The 16,242-nt window shown below is 36.3% G+C and overlaps 2 protein-coding genes and 1 pseudogene across 5 annotated transcripts; 2 read left to right on the top strand and 1 right to left on the bottom strand.

Moving 5' to 3' along the window:
* Positions 1 to 987: 987 nt before the first annotated feature.
* Positions 988 to 3,830, top strand: BNAC03G52330D. Its single transcript, XM_013862691.3, has 8 exons — positions 988 to 1,555; positions 2,345 to 2,423; positions 2,551 to 2,618; positions 2,686 to 2,826; positions 2,964 to 3,005; positions 3,127 to 3,254; positions 3,322 to 3,423; positions 3,590 to 3,830. Exons 2-8 carry the CDS (start codon positions 2,362 to 2,364, stop codon positions 3,716 to 3,718), a joined length of 672 nt encoding a protein of 223 aa, XP_013718145.1. The 5' UTR covers positions 988 to 1,555; positions 2,345 to 2,361; the 3' UTR covers positions 3,719 to 3,830.
* Positions 3,831 to 6,741: 2,911 nt separating this feature from the next.
* On the top strand, positions 6,742 to 13,311 carry LOC106421941 (annotated as a pseudogene).
* A 125-nt stretch (positions 13,312 to 13,436) lies between these two features.
* LOC106421942 (autophagy-related protein 13a) lies at positions 13,437 to 15,971 on the bottom strand. Of its 4 annotated transcripts, none has more exons than XM_013862769.3 (4): positions 15,795 to 15,971; positions 14,420 to 15,695; positions 14,130 to 14,314; positions 13,437 to 13,970 (listed from the first exon to the last, which is right to left on the bottom strand). In XM_013862769.3, exons 2-4 carry the CDS (start codon positions 15,668 to 15,670, stop codon positions 13,649 to 13,651), a joined length of 1,758 nt encoding a protein of 585 aa, XP_013718223.1. In that variant the 5' UTR covers positions 15,671 to 15,695; positions 15,795 to 15,971; the 3' UTR covers positions 13,437 to 13,648. The 4 variants fall into 4 exon arrangements, with proteins under 4 accessions (XP_013718223.1, XP_048607602.1, XP_013718225.1 ...); XM_048751645.1 differs by having other exon boundaries at positions 14,139 to 14,314; positions 15,795 to 15,968; XM_013862771.3 differs by having other exon boundaries at positions 14,139 to 14,314; positions 14,420 to 15,968.
* Between the last annotated feature and the right edge of the window lie 271 nt (positions 15,972 to 16,242).

Genomic DNA, 16,242 nt, shown 5'->3' on the forward strand with positions numbered 1-16,242 from the left:
TTATTTTTCATTTCGAACCATAACAATTGAGTTTTTAGGTTTTTATCATTTGTTTTTTTTCTCTTCAAAATATGGTATTTGTTCGAAATATGGTAGCTGTTCTATAATAATGTTTGAGTTTTAAAATTTGTTTTCATATCTGACCTAGATTCATGTTTGAACCTATAGACCCGATACATTGTATATAATCCTGTTCGGATTTAATGAAAAATTTGTTAATTAAAAATCCGATATAACCCGGTAAAAACCTAAAAACTCACTATTAACCCGCGATCTGATACTATTGATCCGATAACAAAATATCTTATAGTACTTTTTTAAAAAATTGATTAAATTACTCATATATTTATTAATATTACATAAATTAGTGATTCCTTAGAATTTGATAAAATTTTATCATGTTATCTAAATAAAAAATGATAATATAAAATAACTTATTGATATGACAATATTAGTTTATTTTCGTTATTAATAACCTATTATAAGTTTGTGTTTGTATTTTAGATTTAAAAATTTATTTTAAGATAGTTTTTAAAATATTCTTGAACACTCGTAATTGCCATATTAATATTATGTATAAAATGACATTATACACTGAAAAATGATATTCAAATATGTATATGATATATGGTGTAGGATATACCATTTTGGTTTGTATTGAAAATATGTATAATATTCAAATGATCTATTTTGAATATTGATACGTATATTTAAGAAAATAATATTTTCATGTTTCTTAATCCATTTATTGTTCATAATATATTTATACTTATATTAAATTTAAAATTAATATATATTTTAAATATATATATAGGCCTATTATTTATAGATCCATTTAGGTGTATCTGTAGGCCCAAAATCAAAAGACTTAAATGCCTTTAATGAATTTTATTAATTCTTTGTAAAAATAAGAGTATTTTTGAGAAAACTGCAATTTTCATTAAGGATATAATTTGAGAATGATCCTCTTTTAATGGTATTGATTTGATTGATTGATGTGTGTGTATATATATATGGAAACAAGTAAAAAACAAAAACGGAAATTAACTTTCCATTTTTGGGCAAGAAAATCTTTATCTTTCTCATTTTTAACGAATCAAATCTTTGCTTGGGTCAATGTCCAAACACTATCCCCAGTTATTTATTCACCAAACCCCAGAATCTCGATAGCCTCTTCTCTCCACCGCCGGATTCAGCCTTCTCCGGCGTCTCCCTGAGAGCTTTGTCGGCCACCATTCCACACGTCACGTAGTCTCCTGCAAAAACCGAACTCTGGTTTCTTGTTTGGCGAAATCGACTCGTGTTGTTGTGTAGGGCTGAGGTATTAAGGGCTGGTCCGGCCCATAGATAAAAACTAAAAGCCCTAACCCTAATTAATTGTTCCAAAGCACTGAAATAAGGATGGGTTTAAATAAATTTATAGAAAAATAAATCCATGTTTTATGTTGAAACGACGTTGTTTTGTGTGTTCTCTCTCTCTTCTTCCTCAAACTTAGACGACGATCTCTTCTTCTCTCTCTCCGCCAGTCTCTCTCTCTAACTAGAGCAAACCCAGGTTAGGCCTTACGATCAATCTGGGATTAGTTTAGATTTCGAACTAGAGGAAAGTTATGTTTTGGGTTTTTGAAGAATTTGCTTGTTTGTGTTTGAAATTCATAGATTTATCTTAGATTGCTTCTTATAATAGTGTTCACTGGTATATACATCGTGTGAGAATGTTTCATAGTGTTTAAGCCTTTTCTCTGTTTCAGTTTGACTCTAGAATCTGACTTGTGATTGTGGGAAATAATTTTTTTTTTATTATCCTCAGATAGCTAAGTTTTTTGTTATGCGGTTCTTGTCTTTGTCTTCAGTAATACTTTCAACTTGTGAACTAATCTTGTCTTGTTTTTGTACTAGCACATGAAGAAGGTAAAGCTTTCTAGCCAAAGTTATGACTTGAGTGTCCTGTTCTTGAGTGTCATGTCATGTTGTTGAGCTAAAGTTAGATGAGAGCATGCGTTGTTAGTTCATGAGATGTTCTTGAGTTTGTGTACTTTACAAGGTTGTGTTGTGTCACTGTACTTTACAAGGTTGTGTTGTGTCACTCTTCTTGTCCTTTGACTTTGCGAGTTTCTTGATAACTCTGTTTCAGAAGCAGTCTTTCTTTTGTGTTCAGTGGGTTTAAAGTTAAAGATTCAATTTCATTAAGAAAGTGTTTTCATAGTTTGCTCACTCTTTGCTTTGAAACTGTTGGATCTCTTTACGTTGCTTTTCATAACCCTATACAAGCTAAATAGAACTTCTGCCTCTCAACTTTCTTCTGGCTTTAGCTTGAACAGATGTGTTTACATGTGTCTTTTAGAATTCAAGACAAGAGAGATGGAAGTGAGAAGCGAGATGAAGCAGAATATTTACGAGATTTTCAAAAACTTTATGACGGGGTATGTTTTGTTATGATTGATTCTCTTTAGTAAAGAGTCTTTACCATATACTGTATGTGCTCACTTTAGTATGTGCTATTTTAAAACCCTCTAACTCTTGAATCTTGGATTATTGCAATGCTTATAGGATCACAAAGCTTGAGGAACTAGATAATGCTACAAACATCTTTCTTCTACGCTTTCAGCAAGGACTCTGTACGTTTTGCTTTGTATTTATTGTTTTCACTGTCGACCTTCTCTGACATAATTTCTTCTCTCCCAGGCTTGCTCAAACGCTCTCCAATAGTCACTTCCTCCAAGTTGATCGAAAACATTCTCAAGAACAATGAAACAAGACGGCTTAAATCATACGTAGAAGCAGGCTGTATTAACATCGATGATGCTGCACGAAGCACACGGGATTGTAACTTTACTCCTCAACTCTTTTGATTTAACTCTCGTAGTTTGTTAATTTATGCGAAAACTTTCATGTTTTAGAAAACACTCTTCAGCAATTATTCGTTTCTGCTTACACGTCTCTCATTTTTTGTTTGCAAGAAGTGCATACATCTCTATCAGGACTTTCTGACCACCTAATCAAAGGTAATATAATGAATCTACTGTTTATCGCCATATTTCTTTGTGTAATGTTTCATGTCATCAACTCACTTCGACATACTTAAGCAAGTACGCCCTTCTAATCTTTAAGATATTGTAAATGCAGCTCAAAGCTTGTTATCTGACCTCGAGCGTCTCACTGATGATGCTGCCCTTGCAATTGAGACTGCAACAAAGCTCTCCACACAACTAGATGAAGAATCAGGTGATGATTTGCGACAAGTGACGAGTGAAGTAAGGTTTCAATACACATTTATATTTTTGAAGAATGATTTTAGAGAGTAATGTTGGTTGGTTTCAGGAGAACGAAACTGTACCTTTTGCTCAAGAACCTGAAGTTACAGAGTACGCTACAGTTATTGCAGTGGTTTACAGTATGGTGAAGCAGAACTATGTTATGCAGGTTTGTGAGATCTTGAACCTTTAGATATTCTGCATGTTGGATCTTTGAAATTCATATTTTTTTTTACTGAAAAACAATGGATGATTTTTTTTTTTGATCAAAAAACAATGGATGATTTTTTTTTTGATCAAAAAACAATGGATGATTATGATACTGTTTTTTGCAGGAAAAGATTGTGAGATCGCTTAGTTTGAAGACCTCATTTGATGAACTAGATACTTACACTCTGATGTGGTCATTGCGTCCGTTTGTAGAAGACGAGATTATGAACAGAGCATGGAAATGTATCTACTAATACACACTTATTCAATCAGTCTGTCACTTATTCAATCAGTTTTGTTCGTTTAGTTCGTTACTTTGTTTCCCATTTATTGAAAAGAAAGCAAATACGGGCCCTATTACAAACACAAGCTTTGTTCACATGGTTGATTGGTCTCAAGACTCTCAACTGAATTGAATAAACTAATATGATTAGGTTGCTAGTGATTTTACTAAACATATTAGTGAAGAACTCATGTTTGCATCTTTGTGTTGGTAAATCTATTTAGCTTATGAGAGTAACATCTCGTTTTAGTTTTATAGATCATGAGAGTGACATTATTAAAATGAAGTCTGAAAAGTTCAAACTATAACCCCCCCCCCCCCACCCCTCCAAATTTCCTGAATGCTCAATGTTTTTAATATAATTTCTAATCAGTTTATGTGTTTTAGTTATTTGTATCAAACTCCACAAATCTGTTTGCATTCATTTTGTGTGGATACTATAGTAAAATACTATATTTGATTGATGATATTTTGCATCCAAAGACGTATACATAAGAACTCTATAAATTTAAAAAATTAGAAACATAATAGTCTATTAATTTATTGAATTATTAATTTACTAGAAATTTTCTTTTAGATTTATATAGTTTATGGTATGTGTCTAATATAAAATAAATAAATAAATAATTATTTTACGGTTTATATAAGTATAAAAGTTTGCTTTATATTATTCTTATGTGATAATTTGGTGTATATAAGAATATAACATAAATTTTTCTTTAGATGTAATCTGATACAATATTATCAGAATATTTTGTATTTATATGAAAATTTTGAGATAAAACTCTTTTGTGAATAAAAACAAAAAAATAATGTTTTATACATATATAAACTCTATAAATAGCAATTATTAATTTATAATCTTTATGGGACCATATATTTAAATAGGAGTTTTCTAAAATTTATTGTTTTATTAATTTATCAAACTGTGTTATGTTTTGAATTGATCCAACTAAAAGCAACTAAAAGTTGTTAATTTACTGAATATCAATTTATATAATTTTGTGTATTAAAGACCTTGTAAGGTGAACCACCCACGGACATCCCTCTGTAATTTGATCTTAAACTGATCATAAGTTTGGTTTACTCTTTCTTTGGACACTGTTTTTATGAAATTGCTCCTGTTGTTACAAATCCACAAACTTATATTTACAAATTTGCAAGGCATATAAGAACTTTATGTAACATATATATTCAAATCCAAAATGTGAATTTAAAATAAACAATATCTAGAGAATCAAAAGACTAAAAGCTTATATTGGTCCAAAATCTACTGAAACTTTACATGAACTAAATATGACCAGTTTATAACTTATCTATTCTATTTAAAATAGATGACACAACTTCATTTCATGTGTGATATTTTAAGTTAGACCATTATGTAGAAAATTTATCAAATGTACATAACTTTATTATAATATTTTTAATATCTTTATTTTTTATTTAAAATAAAATAAACATTTATTTAAGAAAGTTCTAACAAAATCTTTTAAAAATATTTTCAGTTGCAATTTAAATTTATTTCCGGAATTGATTAATTTAAATTTTAGTTATCATAAAATACATAAATTTAAATTATAAACGAAAATAAAAATTATATAAAATATTTTGGTGATAATAACACCTCACAATTATTATTTTTCTAAAATACATTTTACAAAGATTTTAAAAATATTTTGTTGGAAAGCAATATCCATTTCTAATTAAAATTTTAAATAAAAATATCTTTTAAAAATGTTTTTTTTTTTTAATTTAAACTATTTTTTTGAGGTCACAACTTTAAATGTTTCTATTATGTAACATTAAAATTTATTTAATTTCTAACAAAAATCTAATATTCTTATTATGGTTAAATTTTAATTTACATCTCCTTTCGAAGATAAAACATTTTTTTTTTTACATATCGTATATACAAAGTTTTAGTCAACTATTATTAGCATTTATATATTCCATTGAGTTAAAAACTATTTCATTTTAATATTTAAAAACTATACCAAAATGGTTTAGTAATCACTATATATAAAGTTTTACATCTCCTACTCCAACCATAAATGAACGAACAATATATACGAAATGAATATATACATGAACTAATACATTAAACAAGAATACACTTTCATCATCTATATGCATACTAATGTCATAGCATGAATGACTTATATATGTCAAATTTAATCTTCCAACACTATTCTATACAAAGAGAACACACATTTATCAAACTGGTTTAATGTTACAGTATATAACATAATTCCAATAAATTTTAATTTTATTTCATATTTGATACTATTTCTTAAATTTACCTTTAAATTATTATCATTTTTATAAATAACTTAAATTTATTATTAAAAAACAAAATTAACCCTCCCAAAATATTTATAAATATATAAGAATTATTTACAGAATCTTATAAACTGAACTTCACCACCTAAATAATAAATCATAAACAAGAATCGTTAAACCCTAAACTCAAATGTTATGATATCTTTAATTGAGTTTTCTTTTAAATGATATTTAAGTTGGTGTATTTAAAACAATTTCTCAAATATGATTTTTACTATAAAACTATTTTGCAAGTACAAAATATTATAATTTTTTTAATAAGTTTTGTTGTTTTTAATAGTATCCAAAAAAAAAATAATCTCTATTATATAGGTTCAGTTTAATTTAATTTCCATATAAATTTCAAATTTTTAGAAATAAAACATAAAATTATGTAAAACAGTATTTTTACGTAACAATGTTTATAAAATAATTTATTTTACAAAATACAAAAAAAAAATATGTAAAATAATATTGTTACATAATAATATTATATAAATTATAATATTTAGTATAAAAAGAATAAAATCTGCGGGAAGTGCGGGTCAACATCTAGTGATCAGTTTAAAATCGAATTCTGGTTTGAGTTTTAGATAATACTAGCCTCTACATAATTTTTGGCTTCAATTTTGATCTACCATTATAATGGTCTGATAACAAAAACAATAACAATGAACCGAAGTTGAATACACGTTAGGACCACGGTTCAATCTGGCCCAACCGAAATCGCTAGTTTACATAGATTTTATTATTAAATATTTACATTGCTAATTATAGGAGGCCTTTGAGGCTTCGTGGAGCAAAATAGAGAGGTCAGTTAAACCTCCTCCGCCGCATCGACGATCTCTCTCATACTCTCTCACTGGTAATCTAACTTCTCTTATTTCCGATTCAGTCGGAGATCTGTGTTTCCTAGATCTCTTGGCCATTTCGCTTTAGGTAGGGGTGATTGATTACATACCGCGAGAGGTTCAGGGACTAATGGTTACGTTCAAACCAACAAGTTGTTCGTGAGGCCTAGGAATGTTGGCAAATGCTTTGATGATGGTCAGGGAACCGCCGGTTTATCCAAGAAACCCAACAAAGACATTCTTGAGCATGACTGCAAGCGTCAGATTCATCTCAACCTTGTTGTGCTTGAAGACGAGCTTTCCGATGCTGAGATTGCTCAGCGGCTTGAGGAGGCAAGGTTGAATTTTGAAGCTTCGGCTGCTGAAGAGAGTGATGCGAAGATCTCTGATACACCAACTCATCACAAGGAAAGATAAGCAGATGGAAGCTTTCCGAGCTGCGCTTGGTTTGCGTGATCTCACGAGCAGCAGCAGGCTGAAGAGGGTGTCATTGATGATGAGCCAGCCAACAGGGGAGAGGGTTGTGAAGGTGGTAGAGTGAAAGAGAGGCGGGAACATTTGTTTTGGACAGGGGTAGTGAGTGGGAGGAAGATAGACGAGAAAGATGGTAAGGGCAAGGAAAGCAAGAAGCAAGAAGCAAGAAGCAACAAGGTGGTGATAATGATGATATGGATGAAGTGAAGCTTCACACGAAGACAAAGATGATGAAAGTTGGCAGAGAGTAGTCAAACGAAGGGTGGAAGCCATAAAAGATGGCAATAGATCCTTGTAGCTTCATATTCATATGTATGTTTCTCAAATGTTTGTTTTTAGTTATGGCGTTTGTCATAAACATAAATATTATTTTGAGACATTTTTTTGTTTAAGGCTACACTACACATGTTGGTGGTATTGTAGCAATATCTTCAACACAAGACATCTGGCCCCTATGATCTTAATGAATTAGTTTGGAATGAAATCTCTTACGTTAGTGTATATAATAATACTGAAAAAGAAGTCTAAAAGAAATAAAAATCTAAAATTAATCTTCTGTGAAATTTGAGAGAGCGCGGGACGACGACGAGGGGGAAAAAGAACAAAGAGAGAGAGAAAAAATCGACGCGGAAGACGAAGAAGCTGAGCTCTCTACTTGCTTACTTTCTATCAACTCTCAGGTACTTTCTGCTTCGGTCTATTTTCTCCGATCGATCTGGGTTTCTATGCGATTTCATCTCCCCCGGAGATAATATGTCTTTCGTTTAATCAAATGTGTTATTCTCTTTGGGTTTGGTGGTGGTGAGGTGACAAGACAATGAGACCTAACACTCGAAACAAAAACAAAAGGCAAAGACCTTCCGATTCCTCTTCTCAAATTCTCCGGTACTTTTTTTTTTTTTGCCATTGTTATCCCCTATTGAATCAAAGCATTTGCTTCTTTGCAGAAAAATCTACGAAGCTAATGATATAACTGAGGAAGACCGTCTTGATGATACACAAGGAGCCACTCTGTCAACCCCAACTGTTTCTGCGCCCTAACGGAAGCCGCAAGTCTGGTCTCTGGCAGAAGACTTCCGACTTCCGAGATCATCTCTCCTCCTCCCACCGTCGTGCCTCTCACTCTACCCCCGCTGGTTTAACCAACTTGGGAGCTACTTGCTATGCTAACAGCATCCTCCAGTGCCTCTACATGAACTGAACACTGCTTTCCGGGATGGTGTTCTCTCTCTCTTCAAGTTGAGGCCTTGAACCAGTATTTGTTGACTCTGATGCTTTTGTGAAGACGCTCGAGTTGGATAACGAGATTCAGCAGGATACGCACGAGTTCTTGACTCTGCTCTTGTCCTTGCTTGAGCGTTGCCTGCCCAGACCATTGTGCAACATCTCTTCCGCGGTACTGTCTCTCATGTCACCACGTAAGATTTAGTCATACCTTTCATTTAAAGTATATGTATTTGTTTGGCAACACCATATATATCTGATTGATTGTTGGTGTGTCTTTTGTAGGTGCTCAAAATGTGGGAGGGATTCAGAAGCTTCCTCACAGGTGGAGGATTTCTATGCCCTTGAGTTGAATGTCAAGGGTCTTAAAAGTTTGGATGATAGTTTTGAGTGATTACCTTTGCTTGGAGCATCTCGATGGCGACAATCAGTATTTCTGTGGGAGCTGCCATGCTAGAGTTGACGCCACACGCTGCATTAAGCTGCGCACACTACCTCCTGTTTTCACTTTTCTGCTCAAGCCATGTGTTTTCCTCCCAAAGGTGTTCTTTACGACTCTTTTGCATAATAACTGAATCTTAGATAAGACATTGATTAATCTTTTTCCTTCAACAGACTACTGCTAAGAAGAAAATTACATCCTCGTTTCCTTTCCCCAAGTGCTGGATATGAGATCGAGATTGGCAGAGTCTTCTGAGAATGAGTTCACATACGAACTCTCTGCTGTGTTAATCCACAAAGGAAGCGCTGTGAACAGTGGACATTACGTTGCTCACATCAAAAATGAAAAGACTGGCTTGTCGTGGATATTTGACGATCAGCAAGTTTCAGAACTGGGTACACATCCATTCATTGAAGGCTCTTCTTCAACTCCAAAGTCCGAGAGTAATGGTGCCTCTAGTAGTGGGAAGGACACCACAGAGTCAGAGGTTTTCTCATCCACTGATGCTTATATGCTGATTTATAGTCTTCGGTCCAGTAAAATAGAAAGTCTGGAAGGACAAAGAGAGAATCCTATTGACATAACTAAAGGAGATGTTGAACAGCCTGAAGGTGGTTATCTTCCGCCACATCTCGATGAATGGATCAGTGACCTGAACGCAACATTCCTTGAGGGTTGCAAGCAATTTGATTTAAGAAAGGAAAGAGAATTGAATACTTTGACTGAAAGGAGGCAAGAAGTACGAACAATACTTTCAGAAGCTGCTGTTCAGTCACTTGAAGATCAATACTTTTGGATCTCCACAGATTGGCTTCGTCTATGGGCTGATACCATCTCGCCGCCGTAAGTAAATCTCCTCATACATGCCTTTAAATCTATATACCCGTGCTTACTGCACTGCTTTCAACATTCGATGCATTTGAATCTGCAACAAAGTATATGATTAATTCAGTTTTCAGTTAGTGGTAAATACGATTTTCTAATTGGCAAATTAGATCATATCCATGCTTTCAAGTGTTCTTGATTATATTTGTTCTTTTTGTACGAGGTAGAGCTTTGGACAACACCCCTTTACTGTGTTCCCACGGGAAAGTTCTTGCCTCAAAAATTACTTGCATGAAGCGTATATCTGAACTTGCATGGACCAAGTTAGAATCAAAGGTATGCAATATTCTTTCTGTCCCTTTTCTTTCTTCAGGACACGCAGTTATCTTGTCTTCAGTTTTTGCATCAGCTGCCATTATTAACCATTTTCAGACAAATTCGTAGTTTCTATAATCTATATTTCTGTTCACAGGAATCTTCCGTTCTTCTATCATATGGTATAATTCGTTGTGGGGTTTTCCACGCTCTTGTTTTAACCTTCTTTTTGATGTGGTCATATTCTCTTACTGTTAGTTCAATGGTGGACCAAAGTTAGGGAAAGGGGACTACTGCAGGGAATGCCTTATGGATGGTGCTCGCATGGTTGTCTCTTCTGACAGCTATAGGGATCGAAGAACATTCATGAAAAGCATTGCAGGCGATGTTCTTTCGGGAAAGTTTGAGGACGGAGAGTATTACGTCTCTAAAGCATGGTATGTATTCAACTCTCCTGTAACTAATAGGTTACCACAGTTAGCTGCTTCTATGATGGACGTCATTGGGACTCGCACCTAACATGTTTCAGAAAAATCAAGCTCCTTCTAAAGCGTAATAACATGTTTCCAGGTTGCAGCAATGGGTAAAAAGGAAAAACCTTGATGCCCCCAGCGAAGCAGATGCAGGCCGCCCAACAAATGCAATCACGTGCAGTCATGGGGGGCTGATGCCTGAGCAAGCGCCAGGGGCCAAAAGGATTCTAGTTCCAGAGAACTTCTGGTCATTCCTTGTTGAAGATGCTTTAAAAGTGACGCCAGAAGATACTTCGGGTTGTCCTTGTTTCCCTCTGGACTCCAGCCAATGTTCTCACTGCACATCGGAACTTTCTGAGGTTGCTGACGTCGAGGATGCACTAAGGTTAACCATGTTTAGTTTTTGTTTCTGTTGGTTGTGAATTCGTGATACTCATTAAATATTTTCTTACGTTCTGTCTGATGCAACAGAACAATAAAGGCCAAGCAGCGCCAAAACCACGAGAAGTTAGCCACGGGAAAGGGTATAGCATTAGCGCCACAAAGCCGATATTTCTTGGTACCTTCTCCGTGGTTAGTGCAGTGGAGAAGCTGTATTAATATGACTGGAAAAAACAGTTCCTCAGTACCAGAACCTGAACTTCTTAATGGAGTCATTGATACTCTCAAGTGCGAGAAGGTAAGATCCTTGCTTTGCAGTGAGTTGGTTGCTATATGTAACTCTAAATCTGTTTGCTACACTGCTTTCTCGCGGGTGAATATAACCTGTCGTATATCAGCAGGACTTACTTTATCTTCCTATTACCAAGTTTGAGTATAAAACTAATGGTTTGTCTTAACATTTTTTTCAGCACAAACGACTCCTTGAAAGGCTCCCTGAACTTGTCTGCAAACGTGGCTCATTTTTTCAGAAAAATTCATCTGTAAGTATGATTCTTATTAATCTGTTTTGAAACCGTTTGAAATAGTAAAGCCAATATCAGAACGGGAAACTGATCAGTGTTCATAACAAACGCAAGAGAGGCTAACTTGTTCCTTAAGAAGTAAGGATAGTATATATAAAAGAGATTAATCAAGTGCTGAGAGATGGCTGGGTGTTTTGGGACTGGTTTTAGGCGCTTGGGAGGATTTAAAATCTCTAGTGTTAACCCTAGTCACTGGTTCTGATAGTTTGGTTTTGTGGTTATGTGGTGTAATTACCGGTTCAGTGAGAGAAATAAAAGGAACCATTTCTAATTTTCTGAATTTGAATTCTCGTTTCACATCCTCCGTCATCTTTACTGGCTGTTTTTAGCGATGAGATGGGGAATTCTTACTTTGATTCTCTTGCACATCTTTTCTAGACGGAGAAGCTGACAATCATCCCTGAGGATGATTGGAAATGTTTCTGTGAGGAGTGGGAGGGATCATGGAGAATGGAGTCTCTGCTTTTCTTGAGACTGGTAATAGTAAGAATGGAAGTGCATCTCAGGACGTTATTGACCTTGAGAAGGATATGGACATTGATACTCAGCAGCTTATTCTTAGGACATCCCCGGAGGTATTTGAATTATATACTGTTCCCATACATGTAGAATAATCGTTTGAGGTCCATGAGCTGCTTTTAACAATATCTTTTACCCTTGCTAGGTTTGTGAGGAATGCATAGGAGACAGAGAGAGCTGTGAGTTGATGCAGAAGCTCAGTTACTCTGAAGGAGAAGTATCTGTCTGCTTGGTGCGCGGAAAGGAAGCTCCGAAGTCAATGTTAGAGGCATCTGACTCCGGCTTGGAGGTGGACCGGCGTACCTCAAAGCGTTCACGGAGAACAAACTATGGGAAGCAGACCAGCTTGAAAGTTTCTGCAACAACGACTGTGTACCAGTTAAAGATGATGATATGGCAATTACTTGGAGTAATGTCTTCTAACATTGCTTTTGTAGATCCTCTAGTCTTATTTAAGTTTCAGAAGATTACTTGGGGGACGCAGTGACATGTGGGCGTTAATAATAATGTGCAGGTGATGAAGGAGAACCAGGAACTTCACAAAGGCACACAAGTGATTGATCAGGAATCTGCAACTCTCGCAGACATGAATATATTCCCTGGCGACAAGCTTTGGGTGAGAGATACCGAGATACACGAACACCGCGACATTGCTGGTAAAAAGACCTTTCAATTATTTTAAGTGTAGCTAAATTACTTAGCTTAAGTGAGATTTGTATATTTAGAAAATAACCATCCTGATGTTCTCAATAGATGGGATATGCGATAAGAAGATGGGGCATCAAGATATCGAAGCAGGGTTTCGCGGGACGCTTTTGACGGGAGATATCACTTCTGAAGCCGGCTAGTAGCTCTCAAGTTAGTTGTGCAGGAGATGTATGGATGGCAGTTTTTTTGGGTCTGTTTTCTGGTAAATGCAAGGCTTTGAAGTTTTACTTTGTGGCAATGATTTGGTGAAAGCTGCAAATTGGTAGATGTTTTAGGCATATGGCGGATGGATATTTGAAGCTACTCGGCCTTTTTTTTGTGTTTTAGTGTATCGTTTATCTAAATGTGACTTAATCATCCAATTTGTGTTGCAAAACTCTTCTATGTCGATGCTCAAATCAAATCAGAATAACTACAAGCTTAAATCGCTACTATAGTTTTTGTAAGCATATATATGCATAAAAGTGAACAAGAATCAGTATGCATTGTTACATCAAACTTCTTCATTGGTAACGCGCACAAAGATCGATCGATGTTCTTCAAATTACCAAAGACTTCTATAGATTTAGCAATATTGAAATGAAAAGATTTCAAACTTTATTAGTACTTATGTACATATTGAAACTTGAAAGGTAAGTTATTTTACACACTCTTTTTTTCTTTCTTTTTCTCAAAGGTTCGTTTACAGAAACTAAAACGTGAGCTGAAGTAATAGTCATCAAATCCATATTTACAAACAATCATCAGATAATTAACTCATAACTTGATTGCTCTTTTGGTTTTGGGTCAGTGGACACGAGTTGCTCCTCCAACACTCTTGGATTTGGAGAGAAGCAAGTCTTTGAGCTGCTTGTAGTTTCTGAGCTCCTCTAGTGCATCTGATGTACTTCGAGCCATCGAAAATTCAGATTCTGCACCTGACACTGAACTACCTTCTCTCTGAACACCAGACATTGATGACGCCATGTAAGTGCTTGAGTCTTGTCGTAATGGCGGTGCTGTCTTTAGCATCTGAACCAGGACTCCAACCGCTGCGTCCTGTGACTTCCTCCCTATAGGTAGCGACTGTGATATAGAGCTTGAAGTTTTCCTCCGGTCAAGACTTTGGCTGCACCGAAAAAAAAAAGTGAAATTGATAGCCAAAAACGATAGACAGTGAGATAAAAGGCAAGGTTTAAAGATGTCAGCAATTGTTTTCTTGATGAGATCGTGGAAAGCTAATACAGAGACACCCTTCAAGTGAATAAAGTAAGTAATGGGTTAAAACCATTTTAACCTGTACTGGAGTACAGACTCGTCAACATCATCGAAATCAAAAGGGCATGAACAATCAGGGTCCTCCAAATCCGAAGATAATCTACTCGGGCTCCTAGAAAAGCCGAATCTTGGTGAGCCACTTGAAGAGAGCAGTCCAGAGAACCGGCCTGAATCGTATTTGCTGTCCTTTGTCAGCTGAAAGATTAGATTCAAAGTCAAACAGCACATCAGGTGAGGAGGCAATATAAAACATAAGTGATCTCAAGACACATAAAACAATTTAAGAAGCATAAGAATAACCTTGTGGCCAGGGTAGTGGTTAATTAGTCCAGAAGGAGATTCTCCGCTTCTCGAACTCTTGTACAAAGCAATCCCAGGCAGAGAGTCCTGCGATGAAGGGGAGCGTCTGGTGCTTTTAGGGGAAAAAGGAGGGAGTGGATTCCTACTTGGCTCAGAGAAGTTAGATGAAACGTATCTATTGAACGTAGCTGAAGAAGGAATGGTCACTGGAGCAGTACCAGGCCTCACATTAATCCTTGGACTGTAACTCCCTCTTGGAGTAGAAGGAGAACCTGATGGCGAAAAGGGAGGAGAAAGCTGGTGGTGACTGTCACCACCATCAGTACGGGACCAGTGGAAATCAGGGGAGAAAGATTGGTTTGGGGTAGGAGGTCTGTGAAAGCCACTGGTCCAGCTATGGGGACGTTCAGAAGCTGAGCTAGTAGTCAACGGAGGCCGTCCAGCTCTACCTTGAAAATGAAAAGAAGTAGCTTCAAAGCTCTGCCCTGGAGAAGGGAAGAACCTCATAGGATCCGTGGCGGGACTCCCAACGTAATCGGTTATGATCCTCGGAGGCAATGTGATGTGAGCACCGAGATTGAAGTCAGACAAGTCAGAACGGTAAGTAACAGATGCGCAGAGACGACCAGGAGGCACTTCAACAGGAGAAAAGCGAAACTCTTTCATGGTCTCAGTCACGGGAGGAGAGAAGACATCGCTGAAAGACGAAACCTTGTAGACCATTTCATACCGGGAAGACGCAAGAGACGAACTCAGCTGCCTGGAGACACGGTAGGCAGGCAAAAGCCGAGTCTGAGCGTAGAGAGAACGCAGCAGAATGATAGCTTTCTTGTAAACCTTCTGGTAACGAGTGGAAGGATCAGAGGTTTGAGGGGACATGATCAACGGATTCTCGTATTGAACAACCCAACGCTCGATCACAGTCTCGGCAGATCGTACATTGCCATGATCATCATCATCGTCAGTGGGATGGATGAGGATGATGTCGATGATCATCGAATCCAAGATGTTCCTATGCCAAGAATGTAACTTGTCTAACGCTGCGGGACGGTCTCCCATTATGAGATTGAACCATTTATCGCTCTTTTTGACGTTGAGACCACCCGATGAACGGTCGCGAGTACGGCCACGGGATTGCAAGGAAGGGATTCTGGAGTCGAGGACGATGTGCAGTGCCTTCGGGAAGAAGTGAGATACGATCTGCTCTAATCTTCCTATGTCTGGTGATGGCAGATTCTCGGGAAAATCCATGGCTAAAACGACACAGATCTAAAATCTAGAGGTGGTCGAGTGAATCGTGAGGATCTTATCTCTAGAGCGGTTATTACGATTGAACAAAGAGGATCGATCAAAGTTCGATAGCTAGGGTGGTTACCTGTGAGGAAGGGAGACGCGGGTTATTGGATCATCTGAGACGTCAACGATAGCGTAAAGGTGTTTCGTGGAGAGACGATGAAGAAGAAGAAGAAGACCCAAAGAGCTTGACGAAAACACTTGTTGTACACGATCGATATACATTTAGAAGAATACACTTCTCGGAAACTACCATTTATCACTGGTTTTAGGAAATTAAATTAATTTTGTTAATAGCGAGATGAGTATAGAATCAACAAACCAATGAGAGAGAGCCATGTCCTGATTTGTTCCTTTCCTTACGGTTTTATCCTTCTTTTCCCCTTTTAATTACATACAGAAGGCTCCACGAGCTTTTTAGTAGAGGTTGTGAAGTCTACGCGCTGTGACAGTTAATGCTCAATTGCAATTTACATGGGATCCCTGTCCGGTGTGAGTAGGGCGGTCGACGTTAGTGAAAAATCGGAATA

The sequence above is a fragment of the Brassica napus genome, chromosome C3 (genome assembly GCF_020379485.1).
Source record: "Brassica napus cultivar Da-Ae chromosome C3, Da-Ae, whole genome shotgun sequence".
NCBI lineage: Eukaryota > Viridiplantae > Streptophyta > Magnoliopsida > Brassicales > Brassicaceae > Brassica > Brassica napus.

What these genes read in the sequence shown, in the direction of transcription:
- BNAC03G52330D (XM_013862691.3), top strand. Translation starts at nt 2,362, where the DNA reads ATGGAAGTGAGAAGCGAGATGAAGCAGAATATTTACGAGATTTTCAAA. An exon ending in TGCGACAAGTGACGAGTGAA is followed by an intron (nt 3,255 to 3,321) that starts GTAAGGTTTCAA and finishes GGTTGGTTTCAG; the next exon opens with GAGAACGAAACTGTACCTTT. An exon ending in AGCAGAACTATGTTATGCAG is followed by an intron (nt 3,424 to 3,589) that starts GTTTGTGAGATC and finishes TGTTTTTTGCAG; the next exon opens with GAAAAGATTGTGAGATCGCT.
- LOC106421942 (XM_013862769.3), bottom strand. Translation starts at nt 15,670, where the DNA reads ATGGATTTTCCCGAGAATCTGCCATCACCAGACATAGGAAGATTAGAG. An exon ending in ACCACTACCCTGGCCACAAG is followed by an intron (nt 14,315 to 14,419) that starts GTTATTCTTATG and finishes CTAATCTTTCAG; the next exon opens with CTGACAAAGGACAGCAAATA. An exon ending in CTCCAGTACAGGTTAAAATG is followed by an intron (nt 13,971 to 14,129) that starts GTTTTAACCCAT and finishes TTTTCGGTGCAG; the next exon opens with CCAAAGTCTTGACCGGAGGA.